General features: G+C 40.4%; 1 protein-coding gene across 1 annotated transcript in view; it reads right to left on the bottom strand.

The window, feature by feature from the left end:
- The window catches only part of RASGEF1B (RasGEF domain family member 1B), a 36,291-nt gene that overhangs the window by 11,848 nt on the left and 7,351 nt on the right, over positions 1 to 17,092 (bottom strand). The window contains exons 2-10 of the mRNA XM_029944290.1: positions 14,789 to 14,971; positions 13,033 to 13,155; positions 12,037 to 12,174; positions 5,918 to 6,130; positions 5,141 to 5,215; positions 3,408 to 3,503; positions 3,186 to 3,288; positions 1,668 to 1,747; positions 481 to 576 (exon numbers count right to left, since the gene is read on the bottom strand). Coding sequence (XP_029800150.1) covers positions 481 to 576; positions 1,668 to 1,747; positions 3,186 to 3,288; positions 3,408 to 3,503; positions 5,141 to 5,215; positions 5,918 to 6,130; positions 12,037 to 12,174; positions 13,033 to 13,155; positions 14,789 to 14,965 — 1,101 coding nt within the window. The 5' untranslated portion in view covers positions 14,966 to 14,971. The remainder of the gene's footprint in view (positions 1 to 480; positions 577 to 1,667; positions 1,748 to 3,185; positions 3,289 to 3,407; positions 3,504 to 5,140; positions 5,216 to 5,917; positions 6,131 to 12,036; positions 12,175 to 13,032; positions 13,156 to 14,788; positions 14,972 to 17,092) is intronic.

The following is a 17,092-nucleotide window of genomic DNA, read 5'->3' as shown; positions in this document are numbered from 1 at the left end:
AGCCTCAGAAGCAAGGGTATGTAGGACTAAACTGTTTAAGGGGAGGATAGATAGAGGAAGGACCATTAATTTCTTAGACATCATCTCCGTTCTTTTTCTGCCACCCACATATCCAATTAGCAACAGCAGGCCTACTGCTACAGCCACTAACCTACTTTCTGAAAATAAATGACTTAACCATGGGAGGTAAGCTAATTCTTTTAAAAAAAAGTTAGCTACCCTGTGCAGAGCTAAAATGTCTACTTTCCATTAAATCAAAGTATTCTAATGCTATCACTCATCTTAACACAGGACTTAATTTCTTGCTTGAAAAACAACTAAGACATATTACAAACTGATCACTTAATGCAATAACAACACAATAATATCCATTTATAATGGATAACACATGGCACCTTCCTTTAGCACCCTCCTTGTCTATGCATTCCAGCGCAACAACACGGGCGCTCTACCATGAACAAAACTCCTTTAAGCACACACCTTCTCTCTGCTGCTGTGAGCAGTTAAAGACCTTTGTGCTGCCCCGCGAAGAGCTGTTCGGTAATTGTAGAAATTGCTTGAAGGATCCATCTGATGCTGTCCACAAAAGAGAGAAGAGTATTAACCATTTACTTCTCGTCTGCAGAAAGTTCCCAAGTCATATGAACTCCACATTAAAAAAAAAATCGCAATAGGTGAGGGAACTCATTAAGAATACGATTAACCCCTCTCATATACACACACAGCCATGAAACACATCAGAACACAGATGCTTTCTTTCCTGAGGTTTGGTTTATTTAAATAAGTGTATGTCAGCTTTGATAATGTCAAACCTAGGACAAAGTCCTTCCAGGTTCACTGCTGAGATTAGACTTAAAACTGGTAACAAAGAATCAGACACCAGTGTACGAAACCAATTTCTGGTTTCCTCTAAAGGTTAATGGGTCAGTTGATAATTAGCCATGCATGCATCATCATCCAACACTCTGTAGAGAACTTATTTTTTGCATTTCCTAACAAGTCATTCGTAAGAAATTGAAGCATTCTATTTTATAAGAAGGAAAAGAAATTTATTACACAATATGAATAGAAGAATACTGCAACGTATCCAATGATACTTTCCAATTTGGAGGAAAATTTAGGAAAGAATATTTATTATCTCTAATGAGAGCTGATTCAAAGCACCAACACACCAAGGCAATAATGACATTAACATGACCCAAGCACAAATGCCTTTACGTACAATTCTTACTATGCTCAGAATTGTATCAGAAGAGCTTTTTCACAGGTTAGCTAAATTTGCTGAAAGGATGATGAGTGAGTATTTTTGCGGGGATGGAAACTTCTCCCCTGAGACACTGTAACTCAATGAAGGCCGTGGGCCCACATTGAAATAACTTCCAGTGGTTCCAGATCCAAATTCCATCCCGGCATACAATGGAATGTAACTGACGGGTCACCATTTCTTCAGTGAGTTCACCCCAAAATGAACACCTCTGTCTAAGAAAGGGGTGGCCTGCAACCTGACTTATTCTCCCCTCCTCCAATTCTAACCCCCTTCCATTCCCTGTGTCTATAAGGAGAGATGGGTGTTCTTCTCTGTAGCGCTCTCCGATCAAACTCCACAAAAGAATTCCACTTTCTGAATATAAAATGTTACTTAACAGCAAAGCATCGGCTCCACATACCTCAAGAACATCAAACTTGGCCGTCTTCACTTTGGCCCATGTTTTTTTCAGTCGAGAAACTGGGCTCATGTTCATGCCAGCTTTCCATTTAAAATGGAGGGGGGAGGGAGAAAAAGTTGAAATAGAGAAATAAGTCATTTGAAGTTATCCTCTAAAAAAGTGCTTATTACTAAGTGCAAGTTAACTTTATTTTACAAAGCTGCCAGTTTTCCACAGTAGTAGTATCATCTCATACTCTCACCAACAATATACGAGAGTTCTACTTATTTCACATCCTCAGTATTTGGTTCAACCAGTCCTTTTCATTCCAGTCATTCCAGGGTGTGAAATGGTATTACACTGTGATTTGAATTTGTTTTTCTCTGATGACTAATGATGTGGAGCACCATTTCATAAACTTATTATGTATTAGGATATTTTGTTTTGTGAAGTGTCCAAGTATCTGCCCCCTTTTTCATTGGGTCATTTGTCTTCTTATTATCAATTCATAGAGTCCTTAATAGAGTCTGGATACAAGTTCTTTTTCAGCTATGTGTATTACAAATACTTTCTCCCATGACATGGCTTGTCTTGACATTTTCCTAGTGTAAGGCGGGAAATTAAGTAATCTATTACTTAGACTGTGGAGTTACAGATCCCTGATTTAGATGATCTATCTGTTCACTATTATCATGAAGTAAAATAGACTAAGAGCTGAAACTTGGCAAGTATTTTTTGAGGGAGAAGACTAGGAAAATTAAAACAAAAAGAAAATGGAAAACAGAATTGGTGAGGAGGGGGGATTTATCAGGATCAAAGGGATTGAATTAAATTTGGTAGATTCTCTGGCTTCAAATTGACCTAGACTCCAATGAGTCAGGTAAATATTCAAACATTTACTGAATACCTACAAAGTGTAGGATAACCATATAATTAATCATATCATTTAGGGTCTTTTTAAAATGAAAGAGTAATTATCAATAATTGTAGCATGACAATCAGTATAAAAGGAATGAAATGAATAAATGAATGAAAAGAAACACGGGCACTGGTGTTAAAATCCCCCTGACATAAAGGAGGGGCAAAGTCTGTGCAGCAGGGTGATACGGTGCTCTGGGTGACAGTTACCGCACTGGCGGTCAGGAAATGCTCCGGTTTCTCAGGACACTCTCTTCTTCGTACTGACAGAATCGCAAAATTTAGTCTCAGACCAGACATCTCTATAACGCTTGCTACACAAGCTGCCCAAACATTTTTGTTTAAATGCTCATTTAGACAAACACCTCACTTATGAGCTTTTACAGACAAATGTTCAGATGAGAACAAACTCATGGTACGCCATGGATTCGTGTACTCTTTAAAAAGAGTATATGTCCTGCTTGACTTTGGACATTTAAAGCATTCTGAACATTCTAAAACAATTCAGGGTTAAAAAGTAGAGTTTTCACCAATAAAACTGTACCATTTGTAAATTTTTAGTGGACATACTTCACAGGACACAGAAAAATAAAGGACACATATCTTCCAGAAAACACTCACAGATTATCGCCATCAGGGAGTTGAAGTTGCCAATGTTAAAACACTCCCGAGCTACATCAATGAAATACTCGATCATTCTTGCTCGGTGCTTTTTCTTTACAGGCTGTACAGAAAAGGAAAAAAAAAAACCCAAAGAGGGCAGTTATCCAACATGTAGATCCAACAGCCCCAATAAGTATGAAAAAATAATAGAACTGGAGAATGAGAAAACTCATTTCTCACCATGCAGATTTCTGTGGCAACCAAGTAGCTGAGGCGATTAAACCATTCCACATAAGCTTCTAAGTTTCGTGTCTTCTTCCGTTCACTGTAGCAACTCTACAGAGAGAGCAAAGTGAGCACGTGAGTTGGAGACAAAACAAGACTGTATCAGGTTCTCTCACCTTTGTCAGATACGGGCCTTTATTCCAGTTTATGGGGTAAGACAGCTTTCTAAGATGAGGGGGTGGGGACAGAGAGAGAAAACCACTAACATTCTGGACCCCTTTTACAGAAATAAAAAAAAGCTCTTAGTGCAGTCTAGTGATACCTGTAAGATCTAGAAATGTGGTCTGATGCATTCAAGATGGTGCCCTTCCCCCCCGGGAAACTAAGTCACCCTCAGTAGGAACTGTCTGCTCAAGCACAAAGGAGGGGTTTGGGCTATATTCTAGAACATTCTTGACTGCTTACTAGGGTGTGAATACCAACTGCTATCAACAGTAAGAAGAGGCTGAGAGAGCAGTGGACTAGAACATTTTCTCTTAAAATTAAGTCTAGGACAAAATTTTGGAGCATTATATAGTGAGAAACTATCTTCTAAGGTAGGTAAATGGAAGTCTACACCATCATGGTCTTTCATAGGGTGAATGACACCTTATTCAAAAGCAAAAGGAGGTAAGCTCATCTCCTTGGAGTTCAAGGCCAAGCTTGAACAAGTTAATCACACCCCTCTTTCCTTCCTTCCAAAAGACACAAACAAACAAAAAAGTCTGAGAGTCTTCTATTGCAAAACCCAATCCACACTTCCTGTACTGAGGGAAGCTATTCTAAGGCCGGAAAACATCTGTTACCCCTAACTCCCAAAGCGGGGGGTGGGGGGTGTCTTTCATTAGGGGGTGATAGTCTTTGCCTAACAACTCAAAATGTTTCTGGAGGTCCCTGGGGGAAGAAATTTCCTATGTGTGTACACCGCTTTTATAGTCCGTGCTTAGTGCTATTTTCTTTACATGTGAGCTTCACGTAGGCAATAAACTCGTCATGAGGGATTCCCCTTATAATAAGAGGCAGAGCACTAACACCCCTTACTCAGTGCACTGGATATGCATCCTGTCTTTACTGCTCCTGTTATTGTTGAATCATGAGCAGAGCATTCTCCTGTAATTTCTTTCTGATTTAATCTGCTAAAACCATTATGCTTTTACTTCCTACCTCATCACCACAAATCCTGAATCTACTTGCTTATTAAATTCCCCAATAAGGAGGAAGACAGGCTAAAAGTTTCTGATAGAGTAAAATATGGTAAAGGCACTTGAAGATCTGGCTTAAGAAAAACGGCAATGAATCAGACATGATGAATGAAAAAGAAACTTTCTTTTTTTTTAAATTTATGTATTTATTTTGAGCGAGCGAGCGAGAGAGAGAGAGAGAGAGAGGGCAAGAGCTTGCACAAGTGGGAGAGGTGCAGAGAGGGAGGGAGAGCGAGAGCAGCCCACGCAGGCCCCATGCTGTCAGTGTTGAGCCCCATGCAGGGCTTAAATCATGAACCATGAGATCATGACCTGAGCTGAAATCAAAAGTTGGATGTTTAACCAACTGAGCTACCCAGGAGCCCTGAAAACAAACAAACAAAAAACAACTTTCTTATTTTAAAACCTAAGACAAAATAGTTCCAATCTCTGCCTCTTGTACTCCCTACCACAGACTAAGAAATTCTATTTCTAATTTCAGAGCTGACCTCTGGGTAGACTGATTACCTTGTCATTATCCAAAGGGTCCTTCTGTACAAATGCCTGAACAAATTCTTCTGGCCCAATATAATTGAGCCTTTCCTGAAACACAAAACCAACAGGTCAACAGTATTAAAGAAAACAAAAAGAAGTGTACTGTTAACTCGTCAACGCTTTCTGTTGACTTTTGGCATTACCCTCACTTTTTATGCAGCTTGTAAAATGAGCCTTTAACCCTAAATATTGTCATCATCTTCAAGATCTGAACAGAGACAATTTTCTTAGGTCAATGCTACATAAGATAGTGAAAGGCTGAGCAAGTTATAGAAAAGCAGAGGGGGAAGATGAGGAAGTTCAATAAACTCTCCAGTCTTGCTTAGTATTTATTTTATTTTATTTCTTTGAGAGAGACAGAGACAGAGCATAAGCAGGGGAGGGGCAGAGAGAGAGGGAGACAAAGAATCAGAAGCAGGCTCCAGGCTCCAAGCTGGCAGCACAGAGCCTGAAGCGGGGCTTGAACTCATGAACCGTGAGATCATGACTTAAGCTGATGTGAGGCACTCAACCCACTGAGCCACCCAGGCGCCCCATTGCTTAGTATTTATTTGAGAGTGAATTCCCAGCATGTCAGAAACATTCATCTTCAAATGTCTAAGCAATACATATTCTAGCTCCTTCGCAGATTATTTCCCATTTGGATTATTCTAACTTCTCCTATAACATTACTGTTGGCAAACAACTTGTGTGCTTGCCACAGCAAACCAGCTCTGTGGTTGCAAAGGGCAAGGAAGACAACGACCTTACCAGCTCTACGTTAGTCAGCTGCTGGGCTAAAGTGTAAGGGTCGCTGCAGACAGTAATGATGTCCCTTTGTATGGACTGTGGTTTGGTCTTGAGAACTGTGAGCCGGTCTGTAGACGTGGAGCTGATTTTCGCGAGGACTTCCTCATACTGGCTGAGTGCGGCAAGTTTGCGGATTAGACACTGCATCATCTGCTGAACATTCTTCCGGTATGTCTGCCAGGGAACAAGCAAAGGATTACATCCCTGTCCTGCACATCTATTTTCACCTCTGTGCAGACCCAGAGCCTGTGTACTTAAGGGTTTTTCCCGGGATGCTGGAGAACCACCAGGCCAGTTACAGGAAGGTTTGGCCTAGCTCTAATAGTTTACGGGAGACATGTAACTAAATCTTTTCAGACCTGTAAGATTTACTTCTTTTTGCAGGCTGCTCTTGGAAGTATAAACCCCACAGTGATGCTTACATTAGCGACCACATGCGACTAAGCGCTCCCCGGGCCGCTTTACTTCCGGCAGGCTAAAATACACTGATCTCGACTCAGAGCATCCTCTTCCTGACACTTTTTCTTTACAGTCACCGTCTTGATTTCCGCACTCCTACCGTGCCCAGTCTCATTGGTCAACGCGCACAGACAGCTCCCTGACAGAAAGTACCATTATTTCCCACTCACCCCCTCCCAACCACCTTCCTGACTTCCATATATAACATGGGTTACGAGGAAGTGGATACTCATTTTTGGTATCTGACCTCCATTTGACTCACGTCCATTTCTTCTGCATTCATGAGTCAGTGCTAATATTCACACCTCACCTCTTCCACGTGGCGGCCCCCGCCCCCACCACTGCTATTACCCTCGGCCACCTCGTTTGCTTCTGCATCATGGTATAGTCACAACACATAATAGGAATTGGTGTTAGAAACACTGCGTGTATTAGAGATAAACGTCATTCTCTTGACTTTCAAAACACTCATTAAGTCAAAGAAATAACTTCACAACGTATCTATCCTATGCTACTATTATCATGATGGAAGTTATGGAATTCTTTTATTCTTCCTTGTCTAGCCCCAAATTGCCAAACATAATACAATCATCCTTTAAGGTAAATTACCTGAGAAAGGTACATATGCTAACACAGTCCTTAAGTTAACACCTGTGAAAGAGGACAGTGAATTTAGATGTAGAAAGGCCTATGGTCATGCTCCCTGCTTAGCCCCTCTTTAAAAGGTAACATAATGTTACTTTCTGAAATGAATTATTTAAAAACGGAATGGCATCTAACTTACAAGGATAAGAACCATATTATTTTATAGAAGCAATTTGGTTTACCAGAGCAAAAAAGTTATAAAACTCAGATGAATAGATATTTGCATACTTAAGGAAAATTACAAATGCATCTGAAAATGATCAATTCTTACTTAGGCAAGGCCAAAAAGCATACACAGCCTTCTTTTTCTTTACTTCTTCTCTGCTTGTATGGTGTATATTCTACTCAGTTCCTTAAACTAGTCCACTAGACGACCTTTTGTTTTTCTCTCTCTCTTTATTCACAGACCACCCTAAATCATTAATGAAATACTGAAGTGTTCAAAAGGTTGAACCTTCAAAAAAGACCTATCTTCCACACAGCATTAAGGTTATCAGTTTAGAAGATGCTATCTATTTGATAATATGCTTGTCACTCAAAGAAAATACCTTTTTCTTTGGAATCTAAAGCAGTTCAAGGTTGAATCAAGGGCAAAATGAGTGAAAGTGGCCAAAAGGTACAAACTTCTAGTTATAAAATAAGTAAGTCCCAGGGGTATTAATTACACCCTGTGACTGTAGTTAATTACACTGTATCGCATATTTGAAAGCTGCTGAGAGGGGCACCTGGCTCAGTCAGTTAAACGTCCGACTTCGGCTCAGGTCATAATCTCGCAGTTTGTGAGTTCGGGCCCTGGGTCAGGCTGTGTACAGAAAGCTCAGAGCCTGGAGCCTGCTTCAGATTCTGTGTCTCCCTCTCTCTCTGCCCCTCCCCCAATTGCACTCTGTCTCTCTCTCTCTCTCAAAAATAAATAAACATTAAAAAAAAAGTTGCTCAGAGAATGGATCTTAAAGCTCATTACAAGGAAAAAAAATTCTGTAACTATGTGTGCTGATGGCTGTTAATTAGACATAATGTGATCATTTCACAATATATACAACTATCAAATCATGATGTACATCTGAAACTGAAGTATATGTCAATTATACCTCAATAAAAACACTAAATAAGAACAAAACAAAATATAATAAATCCCTTGCCCTTCTACTCTCATAATCATGCATTACATTAAAAGTCTCTGAACTTAAAATGGTTCTTCAGTTCCCTGTCCCAAGTATCATAACAAATGTTCCCAGATGATTCTGATATGTAGCAAAGTTTCAGAATCAATGCTCTGCTAGCATATCTGGTGAAAGGTTCTTATTTTATACTTTAAAGAGTGTTGTTTTTTTCTTTTTGGAAAGAGGTAGAGGTTTATATAGTCAAGGATTCAGCTAGTGAGCACAAAGCAGCAAACTATTAAGGGGAAAACGTGTACAGCACGGTACAGGGTAGAGCTGTGTGTGAGAGAGACAGAGAGACACACACACACAGAGTATGTATGTATGACCTCTTTTAAAAGTTTCCTGCTGCCATTTGATTCCATTCCAAGCTTTGTGTTGTTAAGCATGCTTCCTTACTGAGTCATGAATTGCTAAATATGCACTTATTCTTTTTTATAACTTCAAATGCCAGTGACAGTAATTACCTGGCAAATAAAGATAGAATAAAGACCAGCCCCTTAAGGAAGAGAAAATTGCATTTTACCCACTATAGCTATTTGTCATGTAATTCAATCATTAGCTCCATTTCATGTTTCTTGCAGGCAAGTCCTAATAAACCACTTCATTTTGGGCAAATCCCCAGAGGAGGGAACATATTAAGCCAAATTATGCAGAAGTGTCCTAGCAGATTCAGCAGAACCCGACAAAATTATATATAGGGCGCACCTGGATTCTCTGACTGCCAAAAAAATCCCTAAGGTCCCAGGCAAGAAGCAACAAGTTTCAATCCAAGCCCATACTCCTTCCTGGGGGTGGGGTGGGGGAATATTTTTTTCCTATTCCACTAACTGATTAGTTTGTTCATTCATTTGTTCATTCATTTATTCAAATGCTATTTCTTTCTTTCTTTCTTTCTTTCTTTCTTTCTTTCTTTCTTTCATTCATTCATTCATTCATTCATTCATTTGTTCAAACACTACTGAATACCTATTAAATGCCAGGCACTGAACTAGGACAAGGGAGCAAAGCAAGGAGTCAGAGAAAACAATCTCATAAAAAAAAGCAAGTAATTACTAGTTACAGAGTGCTATGGAGAAAACAGTGGTGAAAGCCAATAATGAGAGGGCCTGCACGGGTTGGTGGTTGGGGTGGTGAATGAAGGTCTCTCTGAGGACAAACACTTAAGCACATAGACGGTGTGTGACCTCCCAAGCAAAACACTGAGGAAAGAGCATCTATCACAGGATTTCTGAGCTGACAGGAACGTTAACACAGGGTGCTTACTTCCATGATTTATAGAAATGAAGAAGCAGCGAGGAATTTAGGGAACTTGCCGAAGCCCACTCAGATCAACCAGCTGCCAAGTGTGGACCTGATTCGGAATATTGGTGGAAGTAGCCAAAGGAACAAAATCCCTGTAAAACCCAACCGGACCAAGGCAGGTGGCACTGGCTGCTCAACCCCAGGTTAATCAGTTCCTTGGTTTGACTTGGTGTATCTTCTCATCTCCTCTTTTCACACTCAAGGCCGAAAATCTGAAAATCTCAAGGTTTATCTCGGATTTGCTATTAACATAGAAGTGCTGATAAGAAGCAAGTTAGAAGGCTGTTTGGCCCTTTGTGGTCCCACCCAACCCTTGAGTGGCTTGGTCCTTTTGGAAAAAAAAGACTGAATCCAATCTGGCCAACATGGATAGAAATGATCTCCCTCACTGACTACCACGACAAGAAAAACAAAAGGCCACTCATCTGGAATTCTCAGAACACTGACTCTTTATCTGAAAAAGATTTTTGAGGTTCTCCTTCGGAGAGGATCAAGTAACCATTTCTACTTCTTAAAAAGGCAATAGAGGGAAGGTAAGTTGACTGACTTATCAAGTTAAGTACCTAAATACAACTTAACTAAGATAAAGCACTGACTGAATCAGGACTCAGCCTTCCTGCAAGACAAAGTGCTATCCTGCCACTAGTCTTTTGGGCATCTTGTCATAAGCTAAGTTCACTGAGCCGGGATTGACTCTGCCTAGCAACCCAACAGATAATCCCAGAGTTATTGTAAGAGTTATTACAAAGCTTCCCAATGATACTCAACTTTTGCATTTGTGAGTGAGGGACCTACCAATTCATACCTTGCTAGAACCTGTTACATGCAAACTGGCAAAATGATAACAGTCAAAACTTGCAAAACAACACAGGAAGCCACTCATTCAGCCTTACAGAAATCAATCATGGCTCTCCTGAGCATCAGGGTTCAACATAATGTCCTAAGGGAAGGGTAAAAGGGTTAAGTCCATTTTCATGAGGACATAACTGCAGGGAAGCAAGTACAAATTTTTCAACTGCAAATCTTATATAATTTTTTAAGTTGGGGGAAATAGGATTAAAATAGATCTACCCTGAAGTAGACAAAACAGACAGTACCTTGGTACACGATCATTATAGCATACCACTGAAAGAATGAGTTCTCAAGGAAGGTCACTTGTGAAGGGAAAACGCATTTTAAGACAAATGAAACAAGACATCTCTGCAACTGCCAAATGCTTCGTCGATCTTTTCCGACGCGAAAGTGTTGTGTCTGTGCCTAGTAACTCGTTCCCAGGAGCTCACTGCAAGTACAGGAACTACAAAGACATCCTTGCCCAACAAGCCTCAACACAAAATATCAGCCCTGCAGGCTTGCTTCAAAGAGGATCACCTTGAATTTGTCACAGCTAGTTAGCTCTTATCAAAGGCTCAATTGACGGTCGTGATATTTATGAAAGATTATCCAAGAACCTTACTTTCTGTCTCCACCTAATCAACTTCCGGGCACCACAAGACTTGGATCTTTTCCTCTTTGTCTTCTCTCCAAAGAATGACCTTTGCTAATTATACATTATAATTATTACTCGTATAGCCTCAGTTTTCATTAAGAAGCGTTTGTTATCAAAACGATACAGAGCAGTGCCCTGATCTCATTCTATGCCCTCTCCTATATACATAAACTCCTCCATAAGAAAGTTTTTAGGGCGCCTGGGTGGCTCAGTCTGGTAAGCGTCTCACTTCAACTCAGATCATGATCTCGTGGTCCATGAGTTCCTGTCCCGCTAGTTTGAGCACCCATATTGGGCTCTATGCGGACAGCTTGAAGCCTGGAGCCTGCTGTGGATTATGTGTCTCCCTTCCTCTCTGCCCTTCCCCACTCACGCTCTGTCTCTCTCTATCTCTCAAAAATACATAAACATTTAAAAAAAATTTTTTAAAGAAAGTTTTAAAAATTTCATTTAATTTAATACCCTGAAAAATTAGTATGTTCTCTCTTTTCTGACACTGAACATTACATAACTGACTGTATTTCTCTTTTACTTGGAGTTCTCACAAATCACAGTAGTCCTGTCCTACTATACTGCTTCTCAAAACTATTTGTTTTCTTGCTTCCATGATACAAACTATTTTGATTTATGATGTATCAATATACAACTTTTTATCTGTTAATATATTACTAGGTTATTTATATCTATTTGTGTTTATATCTAGCTTGCTATGTCAAATCTTTTCCAAAGGAAGAAAAGTATAAGTAAAATTAAAACACACTTGTGGTGCAAATCCTATGCATGAAGGGACATGAACATACCTCCAAATTAATCACATAAAACCCCAAATGATATCCCTTTGAAGTGGGATTGTACAATCATCCCCATTTGACACACCAAACAGACCACTATGTGATGTGGAAGACTTGCCCAAAGGCAACCAGAAAGGAAGCAGTGGAGACTCTGATGCATAATTCAGCACCCGTTCCCACCGAGGCTCGGCCTGGAAATCTGAGTGGCTTTGCGAGATACAGGATACCAACCTCCTCGCCACTGGCTATTCGGTGAGCCAGATCTTTTAAGTTCCTCATCATTCTTTCATCCCGAAAATCATAAGGAAACGTTTCTGTCCATTCTGTCAGGAGTTGAAGGATTTTGGGTGCAATTTTTCTTATCTGGTTCTGGGGAGAAAAAGCAAATCTCATTCAGTGATGTCTATCACAACGGACTGGATCAAATACATAATCACAAACAGTATCACTGGTAAACTTCTAGCAAAATCTTTAGGGTTTAAGAACAAGTCTAGTCCCCCTACCCCAAGTCAATGCCAAGTGCCACCAACTTAAGGCAGGATCTAGGGATCTTCCATGGCATTAAATTTATATTGTGGGGTTTTGTTTGACATGAAGGACATGACAAATTTATTAAAAAAAAAAAAAGCTGTACCACACTGATCCTAATGACCAGCAAACACATTACGATGGCTTCTCTTGGGTATTAACATGGCAGTATTGTTGTATACTGAAATGTTTCAATAGGAACAAGAATGCTAGGGAAGTGAAGATCTCAGATGAAAATGAACACTAATAATTCTGGCATCCTACCCGACATTGTGTTCCTTATAGCGCCAATTCCCTTTGCATAGCCATGATCCCATTTATGCCCCTCAGCCTGGCGATAAGGAAACCAACTTCACAAAATCTGAGCCACAGAGTTACCAATCCTAATAGAAATAGAAAAGATAGGGGCGCCTGGGTGGCTCAGTTGGTTAAGCATCTGATTTCAGCTCAGGTCATGATCTCAAGTGAGTTCATGTTGTGAGTTGGAGCCTGCACTGGGCTGTGTGCTGACAGCTCAGAGCCTGGAGCCTCCTTCAGATTCTGTGTCTCCCTCTCTCTCTGCCTCTCCCATGCTCATGCTCTGTATCTCTCTGTCTCTCCATAATAAATAAAAACATTAAAAAAAAAAAAGAAAGAAATAGAAAAGAGAAAGCATCCTAATAGAGAAAATTATAAAGTTCAAAACAACATATCCATTACCTTATCGCTATTGGGGTCACTTAGTCTCTGGTGCTCAACACATAAGTGGCAAACTTTGGCCATTAACTCGTATGGATGCATAAATAACCGAGAACTGAGTAGGAAGGTAAATATGTATGTTCTCTGTGGCAAGAGAAGAAAAAAATCATCACGGTTACATTCTCTGTGAAACTACTATCTTTCACATCTAGGATACATCTTAATTCATTAAGTTCTCTTGATCAGAGTTAATATACACAGTTTCAAAAGTAATGCTTAGTAGTAAAACACTGGAAGATGGACTTTTCCTTTGCCTTCTCATGTATCTTTTCCCTTAAATCATACCAAAATAAACACAAAACAAAACAAATCAGAAGTACAAGATAAGTTAATCTGCTGAAAGTATTCAAAGCACATTTTCATGTCCATCCTCTGGAGTCAGTATACCAGGACACCTAACTCATTTTAGCAAAGAGGAATGAAATTCAGCCCAGAGAAAGAGATCTAACTTAAATATACCACCCATACAGAATCTTGCTCTGGGTCCAAATGTTATGGTAACTCAATGGAAACAAAAAAACAAAAAACAAAAAACAATCAAACAAAAAAAAACCCCACCAATCCGTATCAGCTCAAGAATGTCCAGGGTAGCACACTGCAGTGTTTGTGTGCTTGTGCCTGAACATTCAAAGGCCAGCTTGCAAGTAATCTATTTACTTGCTCAAAAGCTAAGCAATCTGATAAAACATAATATCATACTATATACTTTTCTTTAACTACATTGTTTCTCAAGAAGCCAGGAATGAAGTAGAGCTTATTTGTTATAATGGTTTCAGACTCCCAATGAAAGAAAAACCCCATTTGGTTTTTGTTTTTTATTTTTTTAATCTCCCCCCCACCTTAGGCACCCTTTAGTAGCTCATAAACACTTACAGGACCGAACAAGGGATTCCTTTTACTTCTGATTACAAGTTTTCCCTGTGTGGCAACATATTTCAAAATGCTATGTAACAAATCACACACAGAGCGAGAACTCAGGAGGAAGCACTCTGGTGAATTACAGTGGCAAGCACTAACTGTCCTCTGCACACCACGGTCATTATTATATTTGTAAAAACATATGAATCTAGTGTCTAGATATTTTCATGCAATCTTTATCAACAACCAGCTGTTGTTGAGTAACAAAGGCAGCTGTAGCACAAGGGAGGCTCGGGGGAGGGGGAACACCACTTGCCCAGACCCAGAAAACCTAGGTTTGACTGCTGATATGGAGTGAGGCTGTGGGTTACTCAACATTCTGAAATTCAGTGTTCTCCTCTCTGGCCTCCTGGAATTGCTGTAAAGACTGAGAAAATGTAAACGAATTCCTTAAATTGGAAAGTACCATCTACATAAATGTTGGCTAGCAAAGTAAAACATTAGCAATCTATAAAGAATTGCACCTTGAATAAAACTTCTATGAAGTTTTCCCACCCATGATTTTCACTTTTCTCGGCATAGGGATGGGCCTGGAAACCAAAAAAGGTGTTAAGTATTCTGGGAGTATCCAACGTCCTCTGGCATTTCCACGTAAGGACCAAGGTAAATGCATGAATGAAAGCTCCAGGTACTTCATTTAGATGGTTTCTGCCTGTCCACAGTGTGGTGCCAACCCTGAATAGGAACCAAACTGCAGACGATAAGCAAAATCTGACTCCTACCTAGGCTCAAATGGATCTCACAGTGCATTTTTTCTAAAGAATACCAAGATCGTGTTTCACAGAACAGGGATACCTACGTCCGGATAGTAATCCACATTAGGTACTAAGTGCTGGATGAGTGCTTCCAGAGAGCCGGAGAGGAGGTTGTTGTCATGGTAATACAGCCCTCCGCAGCTGTCATCCGCAGACTGATAGAGATTGCGGTTGTACCCACTGCTGTCAAACATTGCTGAAAAAGGAGGAGTCTGAGGCATGCTTTCCTAAAATGAATTTAAAAAAAAAAAGGAGAAAACATAGTGTGAGTAATTTGCAGTCCAAATTAAAAGTAAGCTTTCGCAGTAATGCGGGAACATGTACTTTTAAAAATAGGTTAGGGTCTGATCCAAAATCAGACCCATCAGGAAGGTGCACTGCTCTCGGACTAACAGCGCATGCAGACTTTTGAGTACCAACGTCACCCAGTCAAATACCATAAAACACTTATATCAAAGGATCCAGTTTGGACTTAGATTCAAGTCTCTGGCTGCCATAATTAGATATCACTCCTTCACAGGAAGAGAACTGGGCTTCCAATTGCTTTATCTCACTGAGGCCTACGGCAGAAATGAGCAAACCTTCCAAGTTGGTTGGGGAGAACTACATAACGAGTAAGAACTATTGGACTAACGGTGGGAAGAGTAGGAGATAACCAAAACAGAAGCTGAAAAAGTCAAAAAGGCCTAGAATTAAATACACTATGTGTATGTGTTTGTGTGTATGTGTGTGTGCACGTGTGCACATGAGTACATGTGTGTTTCTAAACCTGTGTATGTATCAAGAGATTTAATGCTGACTCCAGCTTCCACCGGAAGATCTGATGCTGTCGATTTTTACCCCTTTGTGTCAAATTCTTTTGGGGAGGGGGCTCTATAGAGCCTCACTTCTCAATAAACACGTGGGCTGAGAGGCACCTGATTTGAGAAACAAGAAACTCCTTGGTGGTCCTCTCCATTGTGTGCTTTGCAACTGACAAAGCCCTTGTGGGGAGGGTGCTCAGGAGAGGCCAGAAGCTATTAAGTTATTACTTGGATTCCTAGGGACAGAGCTCCCGGCCCTGAGAACAGACTCTTGCTTTCTGGCAGCATGTCCAAACAATGGAGGCATTCAGGAGCTGCTGCCAGACTGAGAGTTTCAGAAGGCAAACAATGAAGGAAGGCTTTGGACTGGGATGCGTGGACGCTGCAGGAGGACACAACCTGGACTAATCCTTCTTTTCAAGATGCCAAAAGATATTTGCATCCGAATGGGGGAGGGGTGTGGAGCCCTGCCTGAGAAGGCACATCCTTCACTCCAAGCACATCTGTTCCAACTGCAGCTAACGGGGGATCACAGCATCTAACATGTGCATGTGCCTCGGCAGGAGTGGCCAGGGGCTGGGTGTTAGGAAATAAAAATCTACTATAAGGACAACCTGGAAGGTGAAAATAGCATTTAGGGAAGGGAGGATCAAAAAAAGAAACAGAAAACAAACTTCAGCATTTTGTACTCTATCCCATCCACAAACCTATGCCGAGGGAGAATGCAAAAGGCAAAACCAGCCACAAATGGGAAGAAGCTGATTACTGAGAATCTCCTTGGGGGACCAGTCATGACCTGCATCCCCACTGCCATGCCTCTTGCAGAGGAAGGACATCATAACAGCCAAAGGATCAGGAACACAGGGTGCAAAATATTAACACACATGCTCCACATGTAGTTGGGAAGACCTTGCACATAGAAGTCATTATTAAACAAATAACTCAGTGTTAACATTTTATAAGACAGTGGACAAAGTGTGTTTCTGTCCTCTTCAAATTGCCAGTCTTCTATGGGTACGATTCATGTGCAATATAATCTTTGCAAATGAGTTGTCCTTGGTGAGAAGAAAAAAAAGAAAAAGCACCCATCTACCTTGCCCTGAGAAACTCAAAATGTCCTTAAACTGAAACTCTGGGACCCACGATGAGAAGCACCAAAAAGTTACTTCTGACAGCTTGGAGGGGACCTGTCCATCTGAATTTGGTTACCTACCTGTGGCTTAAAAACAGCTCTTAGACGGTTTAAACCACACAGCGTCCTTCGTGAACAGGATGACTGTTGAAACGCATTCTATCATGCCCTTGGAGTTGGTTTTTATTTTTGTTTATGTTTTCTTTCTGCCAAGTACTATGAATTTTCTTTGATTTCTCTACCTATTCATCACTACTGAAACCATCCTAATAAAATGATTTTGGAAGATGGTTGGCCCAAAGACTTGGGAATTTCAGGAAATCAGAAAGTGTTCCAAGTTCAAAAAGATCATAGAAATCATCTGGTGCAGAATGAAAAATGGATTTCACTTCATTTTCCAACTGTAATTAGAA

The sequence above is a fragment of the Suricata suricatta genome, chromosome 1, assembly GCF_006229205.1.
Source record: "Suricata suricatta isolate VVHF042 chromosome 1, meerkat_22Aug2017_6uvM2_HiC, whole genome shotgun sequence".
In the NCBI taxonomy this organism is placed as follows: Eukaryota; Metazoa; Chordata; class Mammalia; order Carnivora; family Herpestidae; genus Suricata; species Suricata suricatta.
This window is presented reverse-complemented; position numbering and strand designations above follow the sequence as displayed.